This window comes from Lathamus discolor, chromosome 3, assembly GCF_037157495.1.
Source record: "Lathamus discolor isolate bLatDis1 chromosome 3, bLatDis1.hap1, whole genome shotgun sequence".
In the NCBI taxonomy this organism is placed as follows: Eukaryota; Metazoa; Chordata; class Aves; order Psittaciformes; family Psittacidae; genus Lathamus; species Lathamus discolor.
The window spans coordinates 5,579,302-5,605,427 of record NC_088886.1 but is presented as its reverse complement, the minus strand read 5'-3'; the positions used below and the strand labels follow the sequence as shown (position 1 = coordinate 5,605,427).

The window sequence follows — 26,126 nt, the reverse complement described above, 5'->3', positions numbered from 1 at the left end:
GCCCATGGCAGGGGGGTTGGAACTGGATGATCTTGAGGTCCTTTCCAACCCTAACTATTCTATGATTCTGTAAGAAAATGGTTGAGATGCATTCGTATGCCAAAGCGGCCCATGGTAATCACCAGAGCCATAACCCCCGAAATCATGCCCCACCATCAACAACAGGGTCAAGCTCTTCTCCCGTCCCTGTGAATGGGAGGGTTTCCCTGCTCCTCTTGCACAAAGCTTCTCCTCCTGAAACGTTATCTTGCATCTGAGAAAGCTTCCTTAATGAATTGTGAAATTCTAGAATGGTTTGTGCTGGAAGGGACCTTAAAGCTCATCCAGTTCCAACCCCTGCCACAGGCACCTTCCACCTAACCCTAACCCTAACCCCTTTGTCCAACCTGGCCTTGAGCACTTCCAGGGATGGGCATAAAGCCTTAGTTGAAAACAGTATTTCTCTATGAAAAATTTCTTCTGTTAACATACCTGCTCATTTTGCTCAAAAATATCCAGGAGTAATTCCTGAACACCTACAGTTTCTATGTCCTTATTTAATTCTCTTGTCTACCTTTTTATATCTATGCTAGTACTTTACCGAAGCACCATTACCACATTGGATTTCAGCATTATTTTCTTCTTCCAGTTCCTTTCGTGTCTCTATGATGTGACCTTTGCAATAGCTATTTATCAGTCTGCTTTCTTCAAATCATTCAAATCCTTTCTTAAAACCACAAGAAAACCAAAAACCTGCTCTTTCGAAGAGTAGTATATAAAAAAGAATTTGTCTAAGATGTAAAGAATTTCTATCTTCTGGTGCTTCCATCAGTATCCACGCATTCAGGTTTGGGTTGGGGTACCATTCAGACAAAGGAGGCAGCTCCTTCCTGACTGTCAAGCATAGAAAGCAGCACCAGACAGAGCACATTCCCTGACCACTGTCCTTCCATTCACTGAACAGGACAAAGGTCTCCGGGAAATAGCAGCATAAGCTCAGCTCATTAAAAACTGCATGAAAATGTATATCCTGAAGGGATGTTAAATTAGGCTTACAGAGGCAACTTTGAGTCTGTGCTTCCTTAGAATTTTAGTGCTTAACCTTTTCGCCCCAGCATTTCTTTAGTGCAATTAAATACAGAGGTACAGATATAAAATACTGCCTTAGTTACAGTCTACCAGCAAGGAAGAAAGAAAATAGGCGAGAGAGATAAAGAATTCTGTAGGTAGCTTTCATTCTGATCTCCAGTGTCTCCCCAGCATTGCCATCTTTTTGACATGGTCACGACAGTAGAGGCTGTGCTTTTCCACAGCCAGTTTTAATCAGAAGGGCTAATAACACCTTATTCTTACAGAGACACTTCAGAGTCTGTCCATTTTGTTAAGGCCTGCAGTCCATAAACATCCCTACACTAGTATATACAGCAAACACTAGGCACATAGGTAACGCTATCAATGTTAAACTTAAGCCATTACCGGGTACAGAGCACACCCAATTTCCACGATGCATTTACTTCCCTTTATGCGACTTTGTACATCTCAGTTCAATGTATAACTCAGGCAGGCAACACAAGGTATAAAGAAAAATATTAATTTGGTCAACTATTACTGATGGTTTTGCCTTCCACCCAGTTATCAGCATGCTAATCCACATTATTGTGATGTGCAAATATTACCCTCTTATTACTTTGATGGCAATTTTACATTTGGAAATGAAATTAATGGCTAACCTCAAAAGACTTACTAGGCTTAATTTCATTTCACTCCCTCAATCATCCTTTTCACTATACAGTTAATCTAAAAGAATCAGAGGTGTAATTATAGATCACAGATTAGCTGCTCAACATTTGCTAGTAGCTAAAATGGGGCAGATATTAAAAGCAAGTTGACTCCAGAGAAAGCTGCTCCTCCCATCATTTATAGAAGAGACTGCTGTGAAATGTTAATATTATGAAGTCAAGGCTGGGGCTTTCTGTGCCTCTCGACACCTTTGCAGGGCTCTCCCAAAGCAGGACATGCTACCACCATTGAAACCACTGCCAGGAGGATCTCCCACCTTCCCCAGCTGTGTTCACTGAAGTGGGCTATGGGTAAGGTGGGAGAACATAATGCTGTCCCAGGAATCCCTCACTAGGAATCATCTCCTTCACAGGTAGGACAAAGCAGGGAAGTGCAGAGGCTCACCTATGCTACACGGCCACATAGAATCATAGAATCATAGAATAGTTAGGGTTGGAAAGGACCTCAAGATCATCCAGTTCCAACCCCCCTGCCATGGACAGGGACACCTCACACTAAAACATCCCACACAAGGCTTCATCCAACCTGGCCTTGAACACCGCCAGGGATGGAGCACTCACAACCTCCCTGGGCAACCCATTCCAGTGCCTCACCACCCTAACAGGAAAGAATTTCCTCCTTATATCCAATCTAAACTTCCCCTGTTTAAGTTTTAACCCGTTACCCCTTGTCCTATCACATAGCAGCCTCCCAAAACACTGTCCCACAACCCAGGAGTATGCAGATGACTTGGAGCATCCTTTCCCCTTGAGCTCACTCTGTGTTCCTAGATCAGGACTTCACTGTAGGCAAGCTCTTCATTCTGAGCCTGCAAAGGAGCACTAGGGAACTCCCAAATCAGACTGGCTGACACGCTGGAGGAGAGCTCTGAGTGCCAGGCACTGAAGCAACAACCTGAAATCCTGAGGGGCCAGAGGTTCAGGTGCCAAAAACCAGAGGCGAATGATGCTGGAAGGGGCACCCAAGGGAAAACTGAATGTCTAACATCACCTATGAAGAAACTGTGAGAGTGTGTGTGTGTCCACTAGCAAATTCCATACCTGATCAGCCAGAGGGAAGAACAGACTGCGCCATCTCTGTTGTTCATGCGTATATTGATGCTGTTTCTGATTATGTGGATGCTGGTAAGTGCTCTCCTCTGTGTGAGGTGATATGCATCATTGTTTGCAGTGTGCACACAAACCTATCAGGAATACATGCTCAGCCTTGCTCCTGCCTGGATCTGGACACACCAAACCACAACAGCCTTCTATCAGGCTGGGAGAAAATTAACCCCCTGGGTCTTGTAGCCCACCAGATTCAACTGCCTCTAAGGGAAGGTCCTGGAAACATGATCATGTTAACATCTTTGGTTCCACACATGTTGATGAAGCAACAGCTTGGTTTATTCCCTAACGCAAGCATCAGAAAGAAGACACAAAGCCCATAGAGACCATACGTTATTTGCACCTCCATTTCAAACTTGATCTACTTGCAGAAAGGAAGGGCGGTTTCACAGCTTGGCAACCAAATGATAATTTGCCCTATTTCTCCTGGTTTTATCGCTGTTTTGCAGCAATGAATAATGCTGTCTCCAGGAAATGGAAGTGAAAGCTACTCTGTTCTTGTCAGAATAATAATGGATATTGTGTTGGCAACTGCCCTCCTGTGCTGCACAACACCATGAATAAAAGGAAGTGGGAAAAGCCAACAGTTCTATAGTAAATTGTGTAAACTCACCTGCTTGCAAATAAGCGATAACCTCTACTGTTTGCTGTTTCATCAGGGCAATAAGAAGAGGGTAAACACAATGCTTAAATCAGAAGTGTGGCAACTCCACTGATGCTCACCTATGGAGGGAGGTTGTGGGGGAGAGGCACTAGGTGTTAGGGAAGGGCAAAGTAGAAGTGTGTGGCTTGTAAAATGTCAGGAGTGCCTCCATACATGGGTATACAGACAGCAACAGACTGAAAGATGGCCTTCTCCAAATCTCAGATTAGTTCAGTGCTGGAATGTTAGCTCTGGCCTCACTATTGTTACTAGCAGAAGGAAAGACAACAATGAGCAGCAGTAAGGTTTTTGTTCCTCACAGCTTGCATTCATGTACAGTTTCTATTCAGAGAGGCTACACATGCAGGCTTCCCACAGTTTCACAGGGGCCAGAACCCCCTTATGGAAGCCAGTCAGACCCTTGGTAATGTCCTCACATTCACTACCCAGCTCTGTCAGGGCTTCCTCCACTGTCACCCTCCCGAGATACACAACTTCCTTTGTACCCAAAACCTACTTCATGCGGGACTCCACACACCTCTTTTGGGGCATATTCGTGGGAGAGCAAAGGTACCAAAAGGTCCTCTGATTGCTCCTTCCCTGCAAAACCAAAAGCTGCTCACATTGCAAGGGACCTTGATTCTTTTTTGTATTCACTATGCCTGCTCAGAATGCATAGATATACATCAAGATCTGCTCACCTGGTACTTGCATTAAAATACACACTGAAAGAATTGTAAAGAAGAAAATAAATCAGTTAAGTGCATATTACACACCATGACTTCACTATAAATAGCTTAAAAACCTGAAAAAGTTATTTTGCTTTTTATTCGGCCCTTTGTTTTCATACAAAAGGCCCACACAAACACATTCTTTAGTTAAACTAAATATATTGTCACATCTGCAAAGCCAACTGTAAAAGCAGAGAAATGCATTTTTCCTGTCTTTACACCAACACCAGCTATTATATATAACAATGTTTAGTTAAAAATAATACAAATAATGTGCAATTATTTCTGAGGACATGTTTACCTCTAAGAGGAATTCATTTTCAAGAGGAATGTTAAACTGTTAAACACATTCATCCACTGTGCCATCAGACAACCAAAATGCATTATGTACTATATTACCTTTATTTTGGATGGCAAATGATGTCAATATTGATTCTATAGCTAAAGCAAATCACTTACAAGGATCAGAGCCATATCTTTTCTTTATCCCCAAGGAGCACAGTGATTGTTTGGCCTGACATATTTATCACAAGGAGACTGAGCCTATTACTTGGCCAAATTCACCATATATTCTTCGAGCTCTAAAAGAGGAAGATGCCATGGCATGGGGAAGATGCCATAAGGCATGAAGGGCTAACAAATTCAGCCACAGTATGTTCCAAAAGGCTATCAACTTTGTGGGCAGGATTTTCTTAATAGTAAGTGATCGGTGTTCAAAAGGTCAATGACGTTAAAGATCAAGGACACAGTTATTTTTCAGCTAAAGTTTTTATCACTAATTTACAATGGTGTTTAGCTAAACACTTCTGGGTTTGGCTGCTTACATACCAAACCAAACCCTGTATGTTAGGGACTGTACTGATAGGACAAGGGGTAATGGGTTCAAACTTAAACAGGGGAAGTTCAGGTTAGATATAGGGAAGAGGTTCTTTACCGTGAGGGCAGTGAAGCACTGCACTGGGTTGCCCAAGGAAGTTGTGAGTGCTCCATCCCTGGCAGTGTTCAAGGCCAGGTTGGATGAAGCCTTGGGTGGGATGGTTTAGTGTGAGGTGTCCCTGCCCATGGCAGGGGGTTTGGAAGTAGATGATCTTGAGGTCCTTTCCAACCCTAACTATTCTGTTATTCTATGACTATGTTTCCTTTAACGTGTGAAGGAAGGAGTGTGGAGCAACACACAAGTCGATGTGTCCTAATGAAATGAAATTACTGTGATATCATTATTGATAATTACTGAATGAAATTACTGTGATATCACGAAATTACTGTGATATCATTATTGAGAGAGCGAGACATACTGGTTAGAAGACAAAATGAGAAACAGAACCTTCAGATTACACATGAAGCTCTGCTCTGCTTTGTGGTGTAATCTCCAGAACAGCACTGGCTTTTGATGCAAAGATTGAGCCGCCTTTGAAATCAATTTACGTTTACCCCATATGTACACAGGCCATGAAAGCTCACTGCTTTCCATAAATTATGTAAGATTATAGAATCATAGAATAGTTAGGGTTGGAAAGGACCTTAAGATCATCCAGTTCCAACCCCGCTGCCATGGCCAGGGACACCTCACACTAAGCCATGGCACCCAAGACTCCTTTCAGCCTGGCCTTGAACACTGACAGGGATGGAGCATTCACAACTCATTATACAAGCTTTGAGGAAGTTTTCCTAGCAATATGAAAAAGTATACACTGCAAGACACTGGAATCGGTTGCCCAGGGAGGTTGTGAGTGCTCCATCCCTGGTGGTGTTCAAGGCCAGGTTGGACAGAGCCTTGGGTGGGATGGTTTAGTGTGAGGTGTCCCTGCCCATGGCAGGGAGGTTGGAATTGGATGATGTTAAGGTCCTTTCCAACCCTAACTATTCTATGATTCTATTCTATGATTCTATAATATGGACATTAATGCTGACTGTTGCCTGTTTATTTCAGGGAAAATTGGTGAGCAGCTTAGTGCTTCCAAGATTGCTGGAATCACGCTAATATCCCAGATCTACTTGTTTCTGATTTCTCTTCAGCAAAACGGTGGCATTTATCAATACAGCTGATACCTCTAATGTGTAATTCACAGCGAGTAACACTGATGTATTTTATTATTACTTCAGAATTTACCATAATCATAGAGTCACAGAATAGTAATGTCAATGGAAAAGGCAAAATGTTTCAGGAAGTATAAATGTTCAAACGCATGGAATGCAATGCACTGGCAGAAATTTCATTCGTTTCTATTATTAGGCAAGCAAGTATCTTTGGATGAAGAATGATATAAAAACATTATCATCAACACACTTGTCCCTGTAGAACATTTCTATGTGAGCCACGTTAGGAAACTTCTACTAATCCAAGCCTCTAGGGGCATTTTAGCTACTAATCTGGATGAACTGGGTCACTCACTCTTGCTCAGTTACACTCTTTACATGACAGAGTCTTCTTCCCTGAACTCTCTAAACAAACCTTTTCATTCACAAAGGTTCTAATACACATTTTGCTGGGAGTCTTTTCAATGAGTGCAAGTGGAGACTGAAGTTTCCCTGAAAATTAATCTATTTGCCTGTTTGGAAGCTTTCCCTCCTTTCCAGCCCCTCACTTTCTCCATACTTGAATCAGAATCAGTTTAACAGTGTAAATTGATGAAGCCAGCAAGTGCTGAACCGGAGGCACAAGTGATCCTCACCCACTGTTAACCAACACATTTCCTAGCGTACAGCCAGCCTTGGAGCACAGTAACACCCACCTGTACTTAATGACTGTTACACGAGTCAAATCCTCTGTGGAACATGCATTGCATTTAGCTCGTAATTACTAGTTTCTACTGAAATGCTTTGACGACTGTTAAAATATTGAGAAATTATAACATAACAGAAACTCTCAGGAAATGCTATTCTTAACATCCAACACATTAGCGATTCCTCTACTGAGGAGCAAAGTAAGAGCTCCGATCCTAACTTAGGCAGACCCCTCAATTAAAAACAGCAGTAAATGTTTTAACTGCAACAAGAGACAAAATCCATCACTCCCAAAGAATCCTTCAATTAACACAACCGTGCCCCCCTCCCCCCGGTTGAATGTGGTGAAGCAGAATTCATGAGCTCTCTAATTTATGATAGGTTATTGGATAACTCTTGTTAATTATAGCCATACAACGTCAAAATTAATGATTTTCCCACCCTCTTTCCACTTGCGAATGAATTCATAACTTACATCGAGACTCAAAAGATGTGCGATTAATATTGTCAGCAACCACTTCACAAAAGAGATTTGTTAAAGGCAGGCGTGTGGACACAATTAGTGTATCAATTAATGTTGCTGTTGCTTGATCTATAAATTATTGAAAAGCTCATAACCACTACAAGGAAACAAAGCAAATCCACTCCCCGTCAATGAAATAAGCTCCTGACTGTGTCCCTCATTCATTACTCTTCGGATCATATTTGCACTTTGCTGGATTCCATGAGTCTTAGCTATGTAATCAGGAAAATAAATGAACCTCTACCAACCTGAGAACTTGAAATGCCTCATTACAGTGATGACGCTTTAATTGTTAGCTGATCGTAATGTTAAAAAAGGCAAATAAAAATACTAATAATGAACAAAATCTACTGCCGTTGTTCACAGCACTTACTAATTTCAGCTGAAATTCCAATCTGGAAATGAGCCTGCAAAAACTGCATCAAAATTTCCATGTATCAGCACAACTGTAACTTTCACATCAAGCAGAAACCTCTGTGGCACTCTCAACTTTAGCAATGATTAGCCAATAGACCAGATTCAAATGAGGTCTGAGAAACCCAAACCAAGACTTGGGTAGCATTAAGCACCTATGATGAAAACTGAAAATGACACAAAAGAACCTTGTTTAAAGGCTACTTATCCCCAAAGGCTTTTAAACTAACTAGGTACCTCCTGTTTGATCTTAGTATGACTAGAGTTTCGCTTCTGGGGATGCAAAGGTTTTTCTTTAGACAGTTAGACAGACTCCAGTCTCTCATTAAGAGTTTAAAAGACCCAGGAAATAGATGTGATTCTGCCAGAGGCCTGATCTGATATATGTGAATAGTCCCTGAAGCCACTGCACTCCCTTTAATTAGTAGTCAAGATAGTTAAAATGGGACACTTAAGCTTTTGGCCATTCTTATCCCGAGAGGATCAAACTTAATCTTGTACCACCAAGAAAGCATTACCATGCTCTGCTGGTGCAGGCAGTATGATTCCTTACCTTGTATTAAACAGCCCCCAGAGCAGAGTCCGCCCTCACTTTCCCTCCTCAAGCACAGCTTCAGAACTTGTATGTTCATTGAGCCAAAACGAAGTGCCCAACTCACGGCTATGAGAAGACAACAGCACAGGTAGAGACACCACCAGCTAGTTACAGCAATCCTGGGCTTGGCGGCCTGCCTACTGTGATAGCTGTCTTCAGGCATTGCAGTGGAAAACTATCAAGTAAGGGCATTTCACCCCTGGGGATCCTTAACATCAAAGATTGTTTATGCTGATTGTCAACACGCCTGAGCTCTTCTTCGTATCTCAGTTCCATTTTTAAAAGTCTTTGTCATTTGGAAAATTGACACAAAAGTCTGACTATAGGGGGTACAATGAGAGAGGATGGAGCAAAAACATTGAAAGCTTCAAATAGAATAATTACAGCATTTAAGTGCAACAGGAAGAAAGCAAATCCCTAGCAAAGTCTCCCGGCTTCCTCTAAGATGATGCAGATCTGCATTCAAGATTGGTACCCAGCCCTCTTTCTTTACTGACCTCCCGTTTCCGGTTACTTGGTTTAGTTAATTTTGCAAGAAGGCATTTTCCAAGGCAGTTATGGGTGTGAATCCAACACCAATGCAACACATTTACCTCTAAAGAAGTTTCTAAATCAATTTTAATTCCAATGGGCTCAAGTAAACGTTTTCAATTTGATTCAATAATCCATACAGACCTATAAAGTGGCTTTTTCCCCCACGTACTACAAGACAAACATGGGTTACGCTTCTAACAACTTTGGCCAATAAAAAACTCTAATTTCCCATCCTGAATGGTACAAACACATCATTTTCATTCACCCCTCAACGAACCGGCTGACATAAACAAAGGAAACAAAATCAGCCTTTAAGAGCATTATTTGAATCATTCTCTATATGCTTCTTAAAAAACATATGATTCCTGGCAAACACAAAAAAATGACCTAAAAATGCCCTAGAGCAGAGCTTTCTGAATCTCCTGAGGTTTATGCATCATTTCCTCTTAGACGGCAACATGAAACCTCTTCAGGATGTCTTTTAAAGTTTCAGCAAGTTTTCGAATAAGGTAATTACAAGCCTGTTACTAGCAGGTATCAGCCAAGAGTGGCATGAAGATTAGGGCTGGAGCTGGACGGTAGAAATATAATCTCCTCTAATAGCATCTAGTGCACTGTAAGCTCATAAAATAGAAGAAATTTCAGGAAAGGGCTGTGGTGGTCAGGGTGAAACATGGGTACTCTGTAAGTATCTTCATAGTACATAGAGCAAAAAGTGACAATCCGGAGAGGAAGTGAGGGTCTCATTGAATTATAGAATAGTTCGGGTTGGAAAGGACCTCAAGATCATCCAGTTCCAACCCCCTTGCCATGGGCAGGGACACCTCACACTAAACCATCCCACCCAAGGCTTCATCCAGCCTGGCCTTGAACACTGCCAGGGATGGAGCACTCACAACTTCCTTGGGCAACCAATTCAAGTCAGTTAAAACTCCTACCCTCTCCTGGGAGCATGACCAAGTAGTACTTCTAAAGACCACTAAATTCTGGATCCATCAAATCAATCCTGAGTGAATAGAAGGCAAAATTAGTACTTGATTTTTCTAATTAAGATTATCCAGGGTGATAACGTTAACCTACAAAGTTGCAATTTGATATCATCATATTCATATTGAACTTACCTATAGCACATTGGAGATTTGCAGCTGCGATTCTACTTAAATCGCAGATTCTGAAAGGATTTTGTAAGTTCTTGTCCTAACCATAGTAATAAACAACTAGTTTTGGAACAGAATACTCTTACAAACCAACTGGGATGACAATGGAGAGAGACTGAAGAGTTCATGATAACTACAAAGCTTATGGATACAAAACCACCCTGACTAATGAGGGAAATGCTTTAATAATCTCCTGTATGAGAATTGCTTTGCATATGACTACAGAAAGAGGTTAAGTTTTCCCAACACATAAAAGAAATACGCAGTAAAAGCTGTAACTTTGCAGGAGCAAATTAACGTTATTTGTTACCCCTGCAGCAGATATCAAACTATTTCCCTGTCACCCTAAAATCCATAATCTACGCAACAGAGCCTAAAAGCAGTTATAAGAAACTGTAAACACATATCCTAACCTTAGGAATTGAGCTTTGTATTATTTCAACACTTCAAATGAAAACCACTACCCTATTATATCCTTATACAGAAAGTGCACTTAAAAGTCAGCTGACACTATACAGAAGACTTAGGCTGAGACCATGAAAGGATGCTTTCCTCCATGCTCTTACTCCACAATAATCCTTGTTCCATTTCAGCCACCCCAGATCTTCAGCAGGGAATACATCTGTGAGACAGACACTCCATCAAGAATTTGTTCTCAAACTTATGCTCTTTTCAGCACAGTGCTGTGAACTGCAGGGTAGTTTGTGTTGGAAGGAACTTTAAAGATCACCTGGTTCCAACCCCCTGCCACAGGCAGGGACACGTTCCACTGGAGCAGCTTGCTCCAAGCCCCTCTGTCCAACCTGGCCTTGAGCACTGCCAGGGATGGGGCAGCCACAGCTTCTCTGGGCACCCTGTGCCAGCGCCCCAGCACCCTCACAGGGAAGAGCTTCTGCCTAAGAGCTCATCTCAGTCTCCCCTCTGTCAGGTTAAAGCCATTCCCCTTGGCCTGTCCCTACAGGCCCTTGTCCCAAGCCCCTCTCCAGGTTTCCTGCAGCCCCTTTAGGCACTGGAGCTGCTCTCAGGTCTCCCCTTCAGGAGCCTTCTCTTCTCCAGGCTGACCCAGCCCAGCTCTCTCAGCCTGGCTCCAGAGCAGAGCTGCTCCAGCCCTCGCAGCATCTTTGTAGCCTCCTCTGGACTCGCTCCAACAGCTCCACGTCCCTCTTGCATTGCTGCCCCAGAACTACCAGAATGGTAGGTAGATAACACAGCAGAAAAGGCCCCTCTCTGCTCTGGACAGAAATGGCTGCATGGCTTTTGCAGAAGTACAGCAAAACCTGTTTCACTGGAAATACACTGGAGCCGAACTTTCTGTTTATAAAGCAACGACTGATTTCTTGGGAATACTCAGATCCATTGCATAATCAAACTCATTGATTAATAACATCAGAAACCTCATGTTAGTGCTTGTTTCCTGTCACTGCTCGCAGTTAATGAACTTGGGCAAAAAAAGGAAGAAAAAGAATTCCCTGTTTTTCACATGTCCATCACTCACACTACACCGAGGAGGGCTCATTTGTGGAAATACAGGCAAATACATACAATCAATGACAAGTAAATGAGAACACCAAGTTCCTTTTGACTTCCATTATGTGGGATTTGAATAGCAAACACTGTCTGAATTGTATACCTTGTCTGTATAAAGTATTCACGGTACCCCAAGGCCCTCAGATGGCAATAAGATGCACGCAGAATTGCACATACAGTACAGAACAAGATTAATCCTGGAGATGTGCTACTGCTCTAGACTGTCCCTTCCAGTTCTTCAGATACTTGTACATGCTGCAGGGAGCAATGATTGCTGCCACAGAACATCTTTTATACTCCTGCTCAGCAGTAGAGGTAATTCTCAGAATTTCCATTTGGGGGATAGAATCAGATTTTGTGCAGAGAAGCATTCAGTTCTTATGATTTATGAAAATCCTTTTACAAGTTGGATGCTGAATATTTTATTAACATAAACACCCAGTTCCTAAAACAGTTGTTTGCTGTCTTCAAAAGTTTCACCCTCCAGCAGAAGAAATAACATAGGAGACACACATCAAAAAGATGTCATCTGTATAGCAAAGAACTGGCATTTTCCAATTTCCTGCCTGCCCCTAAATACTGAATGATCGCACAACTAAACCATCTTCACCTTCCTTATTTGCCTTGAACATCTCTCTCGGCTCACATTCTCATTTACATCAAAGTGTCCCTATTTGTGCCTTTACAAACTACAGCTTTTTTATCTTAAATGAATCATTTAAAATAGTCTAGGCCTAGAGCAGGCATGATTCTAAACCATCTTCCCCAGCAAACACATTTCTTTAATTGCTGTGTGTCTCTTTAAAAACTCAAATATATGTATTTCTGATACAGAAGCTATAGCAAACAAAAGGCCCTTCATTACTGTTTGGCTGGATCGCTGCTGTAAAACGTAGAGCTGCCCAGAAATGGAACAAGTTATCTAAGATGAGTAAAATTTGTAACACACACATATACTAGCAAAGATGAGTTGGGGCTCATTTTTGTCCTAAAAAAAACATAACAAATCCTCGGAAGTAATTGGCTAAATTATACACCCATAAAAAGAAACAGGATGACAAACTGAAAAGGTGAAACATGGAAGTTCAGATGTTGACACCTCAGGTACTGAAGCTATTAAGTACTACTTTCTGGTTTACTTCCTTGAGCGATTCATATTAAACTTGCTTTCAACCTCAATTTCATTATCTGTATAGGTTTAAAAACAAAAATTAAAGAGGGTTACATAGAATAACATGAATTAGCACTGGAAGTCAAGGACTTTGCCCCCATGTTCATCAGTAATTAAAACCATAAGCAACAAAGATATGAATAAAAATCTCAGGACAAAATTCCCTGCTCAAATCTCTCAGTACTCCTATTTATAAGTGCCAAATTCATCACATCTCATTTCTCATGCTGATCAGTCCAAAGAATTGCCCTACAATCTAACACAGAACTGTAAACAGAAATATGAATGCATCCAACCATGCATTTATTCACAGCTTCTCCTTTAGTTTTTCTCCCCATTTCCTTTACCAGATTACAATTATTCTCTCTACAGAGTGCCACTACTTCTCTGTAACTTCACAAAGCGTCGGTAAGATTCAACCTCCAGTAACACAAAGTGCATTTAAGCTCTGGTTAACTCAAAACAAAGTAGAAACAAACCAACAGAGAAAAAATGTGCTCTCTTCTGCCAAAAGTAATTTTTCAAATTGTATTTTCCATTTGTGAAAGAATTATACACAAAAAGTAAAAAATTAATGAATTGTAACAAGTTCTTTCTTCTATTTTAAATGTATTTCAATACGATGTAGTTTTAATGTCAGAGAATCAAATCCCATGTTCCCATACCAGACTTCCACTGGGCTTAACAAAGTTTGCTTTCACTGAGCACTCAGATAACAGAAGAATCACAGATGCGTAAAAGGTGGCTGATATAGGAGCTCAAATAAAGTACAAAATAAATACCAATAAAGAGAAATGAGTCACTACCTTTCTTTTTGGAGTCTTTCTTTGTGCTGGTTTTAACAGCCACTTGAAGTTCTGTCTCAGTTGACATCCTATATCCTTAGTCCTCTTCACACAGATCCAGGATCTCGGTCAGGCTCATTTAGAATGTCTCTCCAAGAGAATAATTTAGCCTTTCAGATACTATAACCCAAACAGTTCATCTCATTCACTCCTTTCAAGTGCTGTGAAAGAAGGAAACAAAAAGTAACAATCATTTTCTGAGATTAAAACATAACAAAAACCAAAGCAAACCCCTGCAAGCTTACTAAGGAAGAAACCTATGAAGTCTCTCAACTACAGAGTCAATGGTCAACAGTTTTAGATGCTTAAACACAGTCATCTAGTCCTGCTTGAGATGTTTTAGCATATCCAAGCTGTCTTCACAGGCTACAGACACAACAAGGCATACAGAAGACCTGTATTTCGGGACCAGCAGCTGGAGGACAAAGACTACAATCCAGGAAGTAGCTGGAAATGTCATCAAAACCAAACAACTCTGCAAAGACTCAATTCTTAACTGCGACAGTTCCAAGGAAGAAACATATTACCTGATGATAAGTTCACATTTTTACTCCTCAAATGCTCTTTTAATGCTTTCACTGTCCTACTTGTACAAAGACAAAACTGTATTCACTACTCATACTGAAAGCATCACACTTTGCCACTCCTCTTTCAGTATTTCAGCATAAAGAAATCTGCCTCCATATAAACAATGCTGTAATTCTTAACACCCATCTAGTAATTTTTCTTGCAAAAGACTCTGAAAATACTGTTCATTAAGCTTATTATCCTTAAATAGGATAGGAAGCAAAAAAAGATAACATTTAGGGAGCAAACTACAGCTTTACATAAGGTGTTTTTGTTGGGGGATAGATAATGTACTGGCTGTGAACCCACAATAGTCACTGTATAAATGTGCTGGAGCAGTGTGAGGGAAGCAGGCTGTAAGGCTGCAAGTAGGACTGGGGATACATGGGCTGCGGAGGCAAAGAATACACAAAGAACAACCAACCAACCAAAGAATAAGCCATGACTCCCATTCTTACGGCTGGTCCTTCTTGCTTTGAAGGATGAGCCACCTACTTCAGCCAGTCTGTTGAGGACAGAGGACCGCACTGTCCCAAAGCCATTTGTCATGATGTTCCCCCACTAAACGCATCTTCTTATTGTCCTTTCTCTTTGTGAAAAAGTTCTCATTATTAGCACAATTACAGTGAAGTCCATCTGGCCTGTCTGAACAGCTGCCCAGTTATTAAATAACTACTTGATATAGATATTAACCCAGTATATCAGCTGGTTAGCTGGCAGAGATTAACTACAGTTATAGTTATTTCCTAATGCCCCTTCTTTGTCATTTAAGAAAGTAATAAACTGCAAACACTGAAATAATTCTGACAGGTCAAATCACTTCTCACAGCAAGGGCTGTGAAGCCACTACTACTTCTCCAATCCAGGCTGTTTTAACACTTTAAAATGCTTCAGTAACATTACACTGCCATGCACCGTCAGAAGTGATTTAATATTGCTGAAGTGTGTCAGGGGCTTTCTTTAATAAGCTTTTCCAATTTGTATGTGTATTATAGAATAGTCAAAGATAGCTTTTCAAACTCTGCTGAACTGAATTTGAAATACAGAATTCCCTGTTCCTCCTATATGGTAGCTGAAAAAGTGCCGTAATGGAAAAAAAGTGGGGAAAATAAGGCAACTTACGAACTGAAATTGCAGTGCTTTCTAAATGCACGTTTTTGGAACACATGAATGAACTAAAAGCATTTTCATTATCATTATTAGTCAAGAAAACAGTAGTGAAGGAGAAAGCAAATGAAGGTTGATCAAAGAGATAAAAAAATAAGGTAACAGCCCCATGACAAGCTTTCAGGATCTGAAGCACTCTTAGGCCAGGTCCAGAGACAGGGAGACATCTCTCCCCCAAGCACGGTCAGGGTGGAACATGGTACGCAGTGACCACCAGGCCTAGGCAGGGATCCACACATGCACTGCGCTGTGAGGGAACCACCTCAGCCCACTGTTGATGGAGCTGCTCTTCGCTTACACTTGAAATCCCCCCAGCAAGTGGGAGGAAAGCGCTGCAGAGAACAGATGTCCCTTGCAACCCCCATTCCCTTACCCTCCCCCTGCACACAACCCGATTTAATAGTATTTAGTTTCACAGCACAGTAGGGATGCATTGGTCTTTACAGCTCAGTGGCACTTACTTAAAGCATCTCTCGAGTCACAGTTGGATTGACAGTGTATTCTTCTAGAATTTGGATTTAGGTTAATATAACCTAAAGCTAGCAACTGTAGTGACAGGACAAGGGGTAACGGGTTCAAACTTAAACAGGGGAAGTTTAGATTGGATATAAGGAGGAAATTCTTTCCTGTTAGGGTGGTGAGACACTGGAATGGGTTGCCCAGGGAGGTTGTGAGTGCTCCATCCCTGGCAGTGTTCAAGGCCAGGTTGGATGAAGCCTTGGGTGGGATGGTTTAGTGTGAGGTGTCCCTGCCTATGGCAGGGGGGTTGGAACTGGATGATCTTAAGGTCCTTTCCAACCCTAACTATTCTGTGATTCTATGATCCTATGAACCGCAGAACTTTACAGGAAGCACGAGCATGAGCCACCTAACAAAAGGAATGCATTTATAATAGCTCTATTTTTAAAACCGAAACAAAGAAAAAATAAACACAAAATACCCACAGGGTCAATAGTTAAGCAAGTTTTAATGTCTTAGAATTGTACGTACAAAGCATCAAGAATGTAACCGCCTATTGACAGCTACTTTCAACAGGGTAGCTGAAAAAGTAGCATCTGAATAGTCTGAGTATTTTAAGCAACAACATATGACCACTATCTCACTTGAAACTCTCCAGAAAAGCTGTATCCCCTCCAGGCTATCCCACTGAGTAATATTTATCAACGAAATGCATGTCTGGTTTTGGACAGGTTCACCTATTGATTCACTTTAATACTTAATCAGGTCATACTTCCGAAGGCTCACAGATCCTTGAATAAAGTAATAGGTATCTTTGTGAAGGAGCGCATGAACATCTGTCAGATGCAAACTGAATCTGCTACAGAGACAATTCCTCCAAAAGCACAGGTCTTTCGGCAAGCTACATTAGTAAACTTTCCTATGCCGTCCATATTTCAGCCGTTTATTACCCAGATGAGGATGGCAGTCAATCTGCTCATCACCGCAACAGCTTTTATTGTCTCCTCCAATCTAGGTCACCGTTGTTAACTACTATCGCCTTCCAACTGTGGGGAGTACTGCAGCATGTGTTTTATCAATGAGATGCTGTTTTCTTTGATCAGCTCTGCCACGTTTCTCTCCCAGCTCTAAAGGCAGAATTTTGCTAGCTGCATTTAAAAAAGAAGCCACCATCTCACACATATCCTTTTGAAAGATCTTCTTGTGTGCCTTATTACTGTTCCAGCCACAATGTTATGTGCATGCCTCAGCTTTTCCTAAAGAGGATTCAGAGCTCTTCATTTTAACAAAATACTGACATTTTCTGCCCCCTTATTAAGTGACTACAGCAGGAACACACAATCAGCGCATTTGGGAATTAACCAGCTTTTAATTCCAAGAGAAGCCTTAAGCCTGCATTCTGCATTACTCCTGCACTGCCAGGAAACCTAAAGCCTTAGTGAAGAAGTGTTTCTGTAAGTTCACTTTACAGCTGGGATTAACACAGGTTGGACCTTTTATGTGCAGGGAAATTACTCGCATGCTCCATCCGCCTCCCCCCCTGCATCTATAAAACAACAACTTCTGTCAAATCAATTGTCTTTTCAAGCACGCTTGAGCAAGCTCATGAAGGGGTTATTAGGCGACTTCCCCTGGCCCGAGCTATGAAGGAGGTCAGACCCGATTGTAATACTTCCCCTCTGGGTTTAAAATACATGAATTTATTAATTTTCTTCAGGGCTTCAAAACTTAAGAAGTTCCCTCCCCTGAAACCAATTTCCATCTGCTTATGTAAAGAAAAAGCAGTCTTAGAAAGGATTTGTAACTAAGCCCTGGCATTCCCTAGGAATTTAAGTTCTCCACAGTCCCAAAGTGGGATTTGACAAGAGGATGGTACCTCCCAAATGCTGGCTTGACAAAACAAAACCTATGCTGCCATCCTTAGCTCTTGCGTTAATACCTCTGATGTCTTGCAATTCATTTCCTTTCCTCCAAAGCACCCAGTATAATCATCTGTAAGGGAACGCTGATGCCTATGATTTTGCAAGTGTTAAAACCCAAACATATTAAAAGGGCGAAATGTGACAAAACTATTTTAAAAGGGCTGTGATCCTGAAGAAGGGAAAACAGTTGAAGCATGAAGGACTTCTAGCCAGGGAGAAAAACGTTACTCATCAACTTCTCATCTAACCCAGAGAACTTTGATGGGACCGCACAAAGACAGACGGTGCAAAAACCCTTCATTGTCACCAGTGCCCTTCTACCCTTCAGAGAGAGGCCATGAAACCCTCTGGAACTGCTCTCACTATTTTGTACTCATCAGCTCATTTCCCTAAGGGTCAGGTCTCGTGCGCATCCTACTTGGTATCAGAGTATTCACCTTTTACACAAGGAACTACACTAATTCTAAACTGAAACCCAAGGGACTGCTCCCAAAAGCCACTTATATATTTCAGTTAATAAAGCCTGTAAGTAAGAACCAGAAAACAAGGAAAATGAGGAAAAAAAAGAGCACTTAAGATATTGACACAGAAGGGAAAATGAGGATGAAAAGAAAAGCAAACAGGGGAAGCTGTCTCTGTATATACTTCATTAAAGCAAATTCTGTAACAATGTGGTTAGCAGCAAAATCTAAGCCAACTCATGCATTAAAACTCTGTCTGGCCTGCAAAAGAAAATAACCTCTGTTAAGCGTGCTGCATGTGCCCAGTCCCTCTTCTCTAGTTTTGTCATTTGCCCACAGAACAGCATAATATACTGCTTCTAGTGACAAAGTCAAGAGAATCTCTCTTGCAGCATCACATCTCAATCACTGCTTTTTCCTACAATTTCTTTACTGGTGTCTGTTAGCCTGTAGCGGTGACAGGAAGCTTACTGTTCGGGTGCACAAACTGAGATCCCACACAACAATTCATTCCCTCAGCAGCCAAGTGGCCTGTAAAACTCCTGAAATTCCCCTTTGCAAATAACAAACACCCCTCTGAGACCCAACACCCTACTTCTGCCCCCCCTAAACTGCGCAGCTTACAAAGACTTGCAACTGCCTCCATATTCCACGTGCAGTTTTGCTTGCGCTAAAATGAACAAGTACTCCCTTCCACCTCTGATTTTCTGTGTATTAAGGGAGGAGATATATGTGCTTTATTATGCTGTTTGTACTATGTCTGTAATGAGACAGCAGAATGATACTTCCCAATTAACCCTTTTTAATCCTTCCGACACCAGAAAACTACTTCGTACTTAAACCATAACATTACATTTCTTTTTTGTATTTTATCAAATACTTCCAATTTTGTATTTTTGTATTTATCAAATACTTCCAATATCTCCTGAAAAAAAAAGCTCTGTCAAAAAAAAAAAAAACAAAACAAAAAACCCTACAAGTAACCAAGGCAAACAACACGTTTTATTACATTTATTGTGGTTTACAATATGCTTCATTATTCCATCTCTAGGGCATGTTTCAGGCATTCTACCCAGTTCCTCACATGGTGTAAATAGCATCACTGAAGCTGATTTACCACTACAAGAGCATCTTGGCAAAAAATTGACCTATAAAATATTTCCAAAGTAAGATGTTTATTAGAATTACAATGACAGGAGGAATAATTACTACAATTCCTCCTGGACATCACTCCATACAGTTAGGAATACTACACTCCACCTCACCAATTATTCCCCAGAAGTGCTTTGAATTTCGTACTCGCTGAAAATGCTGACTGGATTAAAAAGATGCTTTTCACGGGAATTAATTGATTTCATCAATATTTTTAATGGGGAATTGCTAATATTTCGTATTAATGTCACAGTTTCTATTTCACATTCCAGAGGACAGAACTCTGGGAACAAAGGCAAAACAGAAGACATCGACCTTGCTTTAACAGACTTTGAAATATTCAGAAGTATGGCATTTTGCATTCAGGAAAAACTAGATGATCATAGATTCACAGGATAGGTTGGGTTGGAAGGGACCTTAAAGCTCATCCAGTCCCAACCCCCTGCCATGGGCAGGGACACCTTCCACTGGAGCAGCTTGCTCCAAGCCCCTGTGTCCAACCTGTCTTGAGCATTGGCAGGGATGGGGCAGCCACAGCTTCTCTGGGCACCCTGTGCCAGAGCCTCAGCACCATCACAGGGAAGCACTTCCTAGTATCTAATCTAAATCTCTCTGTTTCTGGTTTAAAGCCATTCCCCCTTGTCCTATCACTACACGCCCTTGTAAGAAGAAAGGTAAAAAAATTACATCAGTTCCTAATTTCTCTGAAGAAGGGCATTCAAAAGCCTTTAAGAACTGTTAGATTAGAGCCAGTCACTAAAGACCAATGGCTTTCTTTCAATGCCTTTAGCCTGAAATTCATCTCCTTAAAAAACTTCATATTATCTCAGCATAAAAAATAAAGTAAGAATATGCATTTTTTTTAAAACAAGCACACAGAAAAAAATACCCCCCAAAAACCCCAAACACCCCCCCCCCCCCCAACACTGAGAACCCAGAACTCGCTGCTCTCCCTGCTCCGCTCTATTGCTGACTAGAGTTAGTGCTGCAAAATTCCAGTACTGCTGTTGTTCCTCCAGTTAGTCTCAGTCCGATTTCCTACTGGACCATTTCCTACTTCAACTGTATGAAATAACATTTATTTAATATCCCTTCCACTGGTTTTGTCAACACCTACCTCTTCTTTCAGCCAGGTATATACGTTCGAGCATCATCATGCAACATCCCTGTGTAGCAGGGAATGCAACTCCAGCCCAAGGAGCTGAAAACGAGCAACAAACCCCCTGTGTGCCGGGGGAATAAATACAACACGCATTGTTCCTTTAAGCGTATTTGTCTGCTCGAAGATGCAAAACTCAAATGAAAGTGATATTTGTAAGCTTCTGCAGGGCACTGTATAAAAAAACCAGCACTGCCACTGAATGGAACTTCACATCGTTCCTCCAAGACTGAGAGGCTGCTATGTTACCAGATAACATAGTAAGTTGTTCAGATTGGACTAGAAATTCCCAGTGCTCACAGTGAAACTGAATTACCTAAATGCTTTTCCTATATGAATTGCGTTACACCAAGACTTTACTATACCCAGATTACTACGTTGCCAACCCTGAAGCAGAAAAGGAATTTCTGATAATGCTTTGCAAGAACAAACAAGAAACAACACTCACAACTGCTACAAATACTGCCCAGGCACAGCCTGCCTGTGATCTAAGTTCCACCGGTAGAAAAGTGCCTTACCTCCATTAAAGTCAATAAAGCCACACCAGCACAAAATCAATAGCGCTACATTTGACTTATATTGGCGTAACTCCATTGATTTTAATGGAGTTGGAGTTACACCAATTTTATGCTGGTGTATCTGCATTAGTGTCAGTGAAGTTATGCCGGCGTGACTGATGTAAACAACACCAGACCAACCAATCCCTATATGCCTGAAATTCAATGTCATTAACTGTAAAGCAACAAGAAAATGCAAATCTGTACGTTACCAAAGCAGGGTCTTTGGAATTTATATTTGCAAAGCAGAAGAGCTCTTTTGCAATCCTCTCGCCACCAAAGAAACAGAGTGAAGACTAAGAAGGGAAAAAGGACAAAGTACACAGTTGGGATCACAGTATTCTGTAATTAGAGCTGTTAAATGATTACTAAAGCGCAGTGGTGCAATCATCACGCTGAAGGAAAGGGAGAAGTATGCAGTCAGGAGCATCACCAGGGAGAAGGTAAGAGCAACGTCAGTGACACCACGTTTTATATTCAAATGCAACTTCATCACAATCAGGATTTGTGCCTTCTAATTGGAAGAAAAGGTTACAGAAATAAATATCTCGCATCCCGGACAGCTCAGCATGTTTTTAAGTGGCACATAAGTTGAAGGCAACTGACTCATCTCCTGTCCTCTATAGAAATATCTCAATTCAGCTCTTTTCTCCTTTTAATTCAAGATGACTTTCCTAATACTGCAAGTGAGGCTGAACTGGGACTTACCCTCTCATTCAATTTAAATACAATACAGCACAAAATCTACACAAGATCCAACTTAAACTGTACTTCCTAACCTGAAGTTGAGCTTGAGGTGACGCTTTACACCGGCCTTCTTAATGGATATGTATTCTGCCCCAACTTTTCCAGGTCTCCTTGAGATTTGCTCAGTCACAGGAGTTCACCTGCCCTCCAGTTTTCCCAATGCTTCCTGACATTCTGGCAAAGCAAAGCAAACTTCCCCAATGTCAACAACAACCCCCTCTGCCAGGACCTTTATTCACTGCTATTTTTCAACACTCAGCCCATGTGCCTTGACAGTTAAGCATTAGGAAAACTAATCAGAGGACTTCACCTCGCTGTAAACGGACTTTTGATTTATTACATTGAACCCAACCACCAGACTTCTACCAAAGTTCATTGTCTAGCAGAGCAAAGGGGAAAAAGCAAGAAGCTTTCTGGGACTGTAAGTATGAATTTACACACTCAGGCAAAAACGATTTTTACACTGCTGTTCCACAGCTGACAAATATCACTGTTTTAAACTAATAAATGACTTTTAGCTACAGAAGTACTTTTGACAATCCCATTTTAGCGCTCCAGTCTTCAGGCCAGCGATGCCAGTCATGAAGGTAATTCCAAGACGACCGCAAAGAGGAACAGCAGGCAGACTTCTGAACCATACCAAACACAAGTATTTGGGAATGGCTGCTAGATTTTACTGGAGAGATTTCAAACCATACATAATTCTCTTGAATTCACTTATCTGTTCTCATCTCATTTGTGAATGCCATGCCTTGTATCTGATTATGTTACAGACTGCCTCTGCTTTGTATCAGTAAGAATGTTAACCACTTTATAAGGGAAGAAGCACCTCCCATAAGAAGTCAGGCTCTGTGCATTTTCCGTTTGTGTGTAAGATTGAGCAGTGTTTCTAAATACTAAAAGATGGGACTTTTCCCACAGCTGGAAAATATACAAAAGGGGGAAACTCCAGCTCTTGAAACTACGTGGGCCAGGTGTTATTTCCTGTATCATAATTCCATACAGAGAAACACCCATACGGGGAAACACACTGCTCTCCATTTCACTATAATCATGCAGCTGGAGACGTCTACATGACCATATCACGCACGTACAAAATCAAAGTCTAAGTGAACAGGTTAGGAACCCTGTAAAAGGAATTACTTATAGCAAAAATCAAGACACTGCAGGGCTAAAATGTCAGGAAAGATGCCTAAAGGTGCTCTTGAGCATTCAGATAGAGAGCTCTGAAGTAGTTACACAAGTATACAGACCTGCACGAGCTGTAATGCATCCCAAAACCATGCTTATTCTCTAACCATTTTTTAAAATCACCCAAGTAGCATGCAGTGAGGACCCATTCACCTTCCACTGTCATGCTACGGTTTATTCTCTCTTGGAAGCAATTACAGGACAAATGCCAAGCTACAGAAGGTATTTTTCCAGCAGCAGCATCTGGCTTCTTGGCAGACTCCTCAGGCAATTTTATTGGAAGCTTTAGAGATGCTACTGGGTCAGTCCTAGTTATATTGCTCATGAGCTGTCTGGCGGTTTCTTCTTCCTAGATGTCATAATCCTTCTGATTTACCTTGAAGGAACGAGCACACTTTTATCCATTTCAAAAACAGCTGACCTGCAAGGCATTTAGGGGCTATCTGCAGAGACAGGGTAAAAGTCACTGGTCTAAATTTGTATACCTTTGAGCCAGCAGCATTTCAGCATCCACTGCTTAATGCATCATCAAGGAAACAAGTATGCCATGCAAAAAAGCTGTGTGTGTCTTACTGGTAAATTGAATGCATTCCTTATGATTAAAGGAAAAAGGATACGATGCATGACAAATTAATTAGTGGGGGGGGGGAAGGTAATCTGGGGCAGCAGCAAATCTGTGCCTTTATTTAAGATGAACTGCTCTCACATAGTGAAGACGGTGCTGTGCTGTATCCTGTCATAAGAGACAGCGCACATGGAATGCTTCTGGCAGACAGCAGGCATAAACCGAAATACAAAGGGGTCTGCTAAGCCAATGGAAGGAAAACAGTCTCCGAGAGTCTGCTTCTTGCAACTCCTCTGTTAAGCGTGGTGCCTCCGAGGGTAAAGGGGGCATGTGGAAGTAAAGACAGCCCATGTCCTTCCCCCTCCCCACACCCTAGCCCTTCCCCCTCTCCAAGCCCAGCAGCTAAGATCTGCATTATTCTGCAGCTGTGATCATGATTAATCCTCAATCCAGAAGGATGAAAGACAGGATGCTGCTTTTACCCTCCCTCTTTGCATACCAACAAAATGAAGTCCACAACGAAAAGGCTTTATGTCAGTTTAGAGCAGCCCTTTACAATCAGTGCAGAGAAAGGGGACAGAACGCTACTGAAAGTGCATCTGTAGCCCATAACACAGGTGAAATCCTGCTTTTTTAAGACTTTTGTGTAAGTATTTACAAGAAATATACTCCTTTTTTAAATAACTGAAAAAGCAGATGTGCTCTAAATTACTACTTTCTTTTTCAAGACTTTCCCACAAAGATGTCATCATGTGTCGTGTCCCCCCCCCTTTTTATTTCAAGAGCTTTCAGAGATGTTAGAGTAAGAAACTCCCACAAAATCCTGTACCAAGTTATTTTTGAGGGAAAAAAGACCTAATGCCCAAAGGTAAATATACAGGTACACAAAATGCACACTATAATTTAATAAAGGGCTACAGATCTTGGATTTTCAGTAACAGGAGTACACTGAGCAACATAAGAGAAGATTGACAGCACTAAGAAAGATGCACATATCCAGGTCAAACAAAAAGCCAAACGGAGCTGTCATCAGCACAGTGCAACTAAATGCAACCAGACACGGAATTCAGACTTGGCTAATGCGAATTGACTAATATAATTCCATTTTATGCAGGGCAAAACATATTCTGATTATAGGCCAGTGATGCTTGCAAGTTCTAAATTTAGGTGTCATTAGAGCCAGGTGAACCGTTAAGTGAGCTAATCTGAATTTTACCCATAGCACAGATTTGCGCTGTCCAAAAATGAACTTCTAAGATTGAAACCATGAACTCACCCTCATTACTTTATATGTCTTTTGGATAACCCCATTCATCAATTAAAATGTCTGCAGAATCCCAGAACTCACTGACAATGAAGCCTGGGTTTTAAAATGCCGTGCAACAACACACGCTGAAAAATCAATTATTTAGGCTCCAGTACCCAAACAGAAGTTACTGGCACACTAGAAACGGAGCCATATTTCAGAAGGGATGTAGCACAGACTCCCTTGTTTACAAGCTTGTTTTTTGCAAAGTACAAAGCAATCTCAATGATCAGGTGAACATCTGAATGCATGGTGAAGACTAAACTTCAGTGATGCCCTAGATTTCACTGACTACACAAACGAGATTAAAGCTGCACACACAAGCAGGCGGAAGGCTTCCTGGATGCAGAGAAGATCTAAAATATTTTTACAAGCTCTCTTTGATTAAAAGGCAGATTTAGATGAGATACTAGGAAAAATTCTTCCCTGTGAGGGTGCTGAGGCGCTGGCACAGGGTGCCCAGAGAAGCTGTGGCTGCCCCATCCCTGGCAGTGCTCAAGGCCAGGTTGGACACAGGGGCTTGGAGCAAGCTGCTCCAGTGGAAGGTGTCCCTGCCCATGAACTGGATGAGCTTGAAGGTCCCTTCCAACCTAAACCATTCTATGATTCTACAGTCTTATAAATTGAGAGTAATCAGGAATAACCATCAAATGAGTGTACTTCAGTACAGCAAAGAAAATCAATTATAAATATAACTAAAATGTTGATCTACTTTGTACACTCCTGAGACACCTGGTACACTTAAAACAACGTACAGTATAATCAGGGATAACATAACCTAACTTGAAATAAAGACTCTGCTATCATTTAAAGTAGTTGTTCAGCCAGCCGCGTTTAAAGCCAAAAGGTGAAGAATTCCTAATCCAATTAAAACGAGAGGGAATTTAGGAATGCAGAACTTAATTACTGTACTTGGAAGGTAGCCAGGACCCTTGGGTTAAGCACCCCTGTGAAAGCGACATAGGAACTCAAAGGACTGCAAGCGGTCAGACCCTTGGCTCTGCTTCTCCTTTGAGCAGGGCACCCTTGGCAGCCACATGCCCTGTAGCTAAACCCTAGGGAAGACACCAGCTTCTGAATACAGCATTTCCAGCAGCTCCTTATAAGCTTCCTCTCAATACCCA

General features: G+C 41.5%; 1 protein-coding gene across 11 annotated transcripts in view; it reads right to left on the bottom strand.

Annotated features, from left to right (window-relative positions):
* The window catches only part of DAB1 (DAB adaptor protein 1), a 484,717-nt gene that overhangs the window by 114,383 nt on the left and 344,208 nt on the right, over positions 1–26,126 (bottom strand). For 7 of the 11 annotated variants that reach the window (XM_065673261.1, XM_065673260.1, XM_065673259.1 and 4 more), the window contains one exon: positions 13,711–13,910. The exons of 3 other annotated variants lie outside the window; for them this stretch is intronic. In XM_065673261.1, coding sequence (XP_065529333.1) covers positions 13,711–13,777 — 67 coding nt within the window. In that variant the 5' untranslated portion in view covers positions 13,778–13,910. Of the gene's footprint in view, positions 1–13,710; positions 13,911–21,405; positions 21,476–26,126 lie in introns of those variants that run through there. One more of the 11 variants, XM_065673262.1, reaches the window with a different exon arrangement.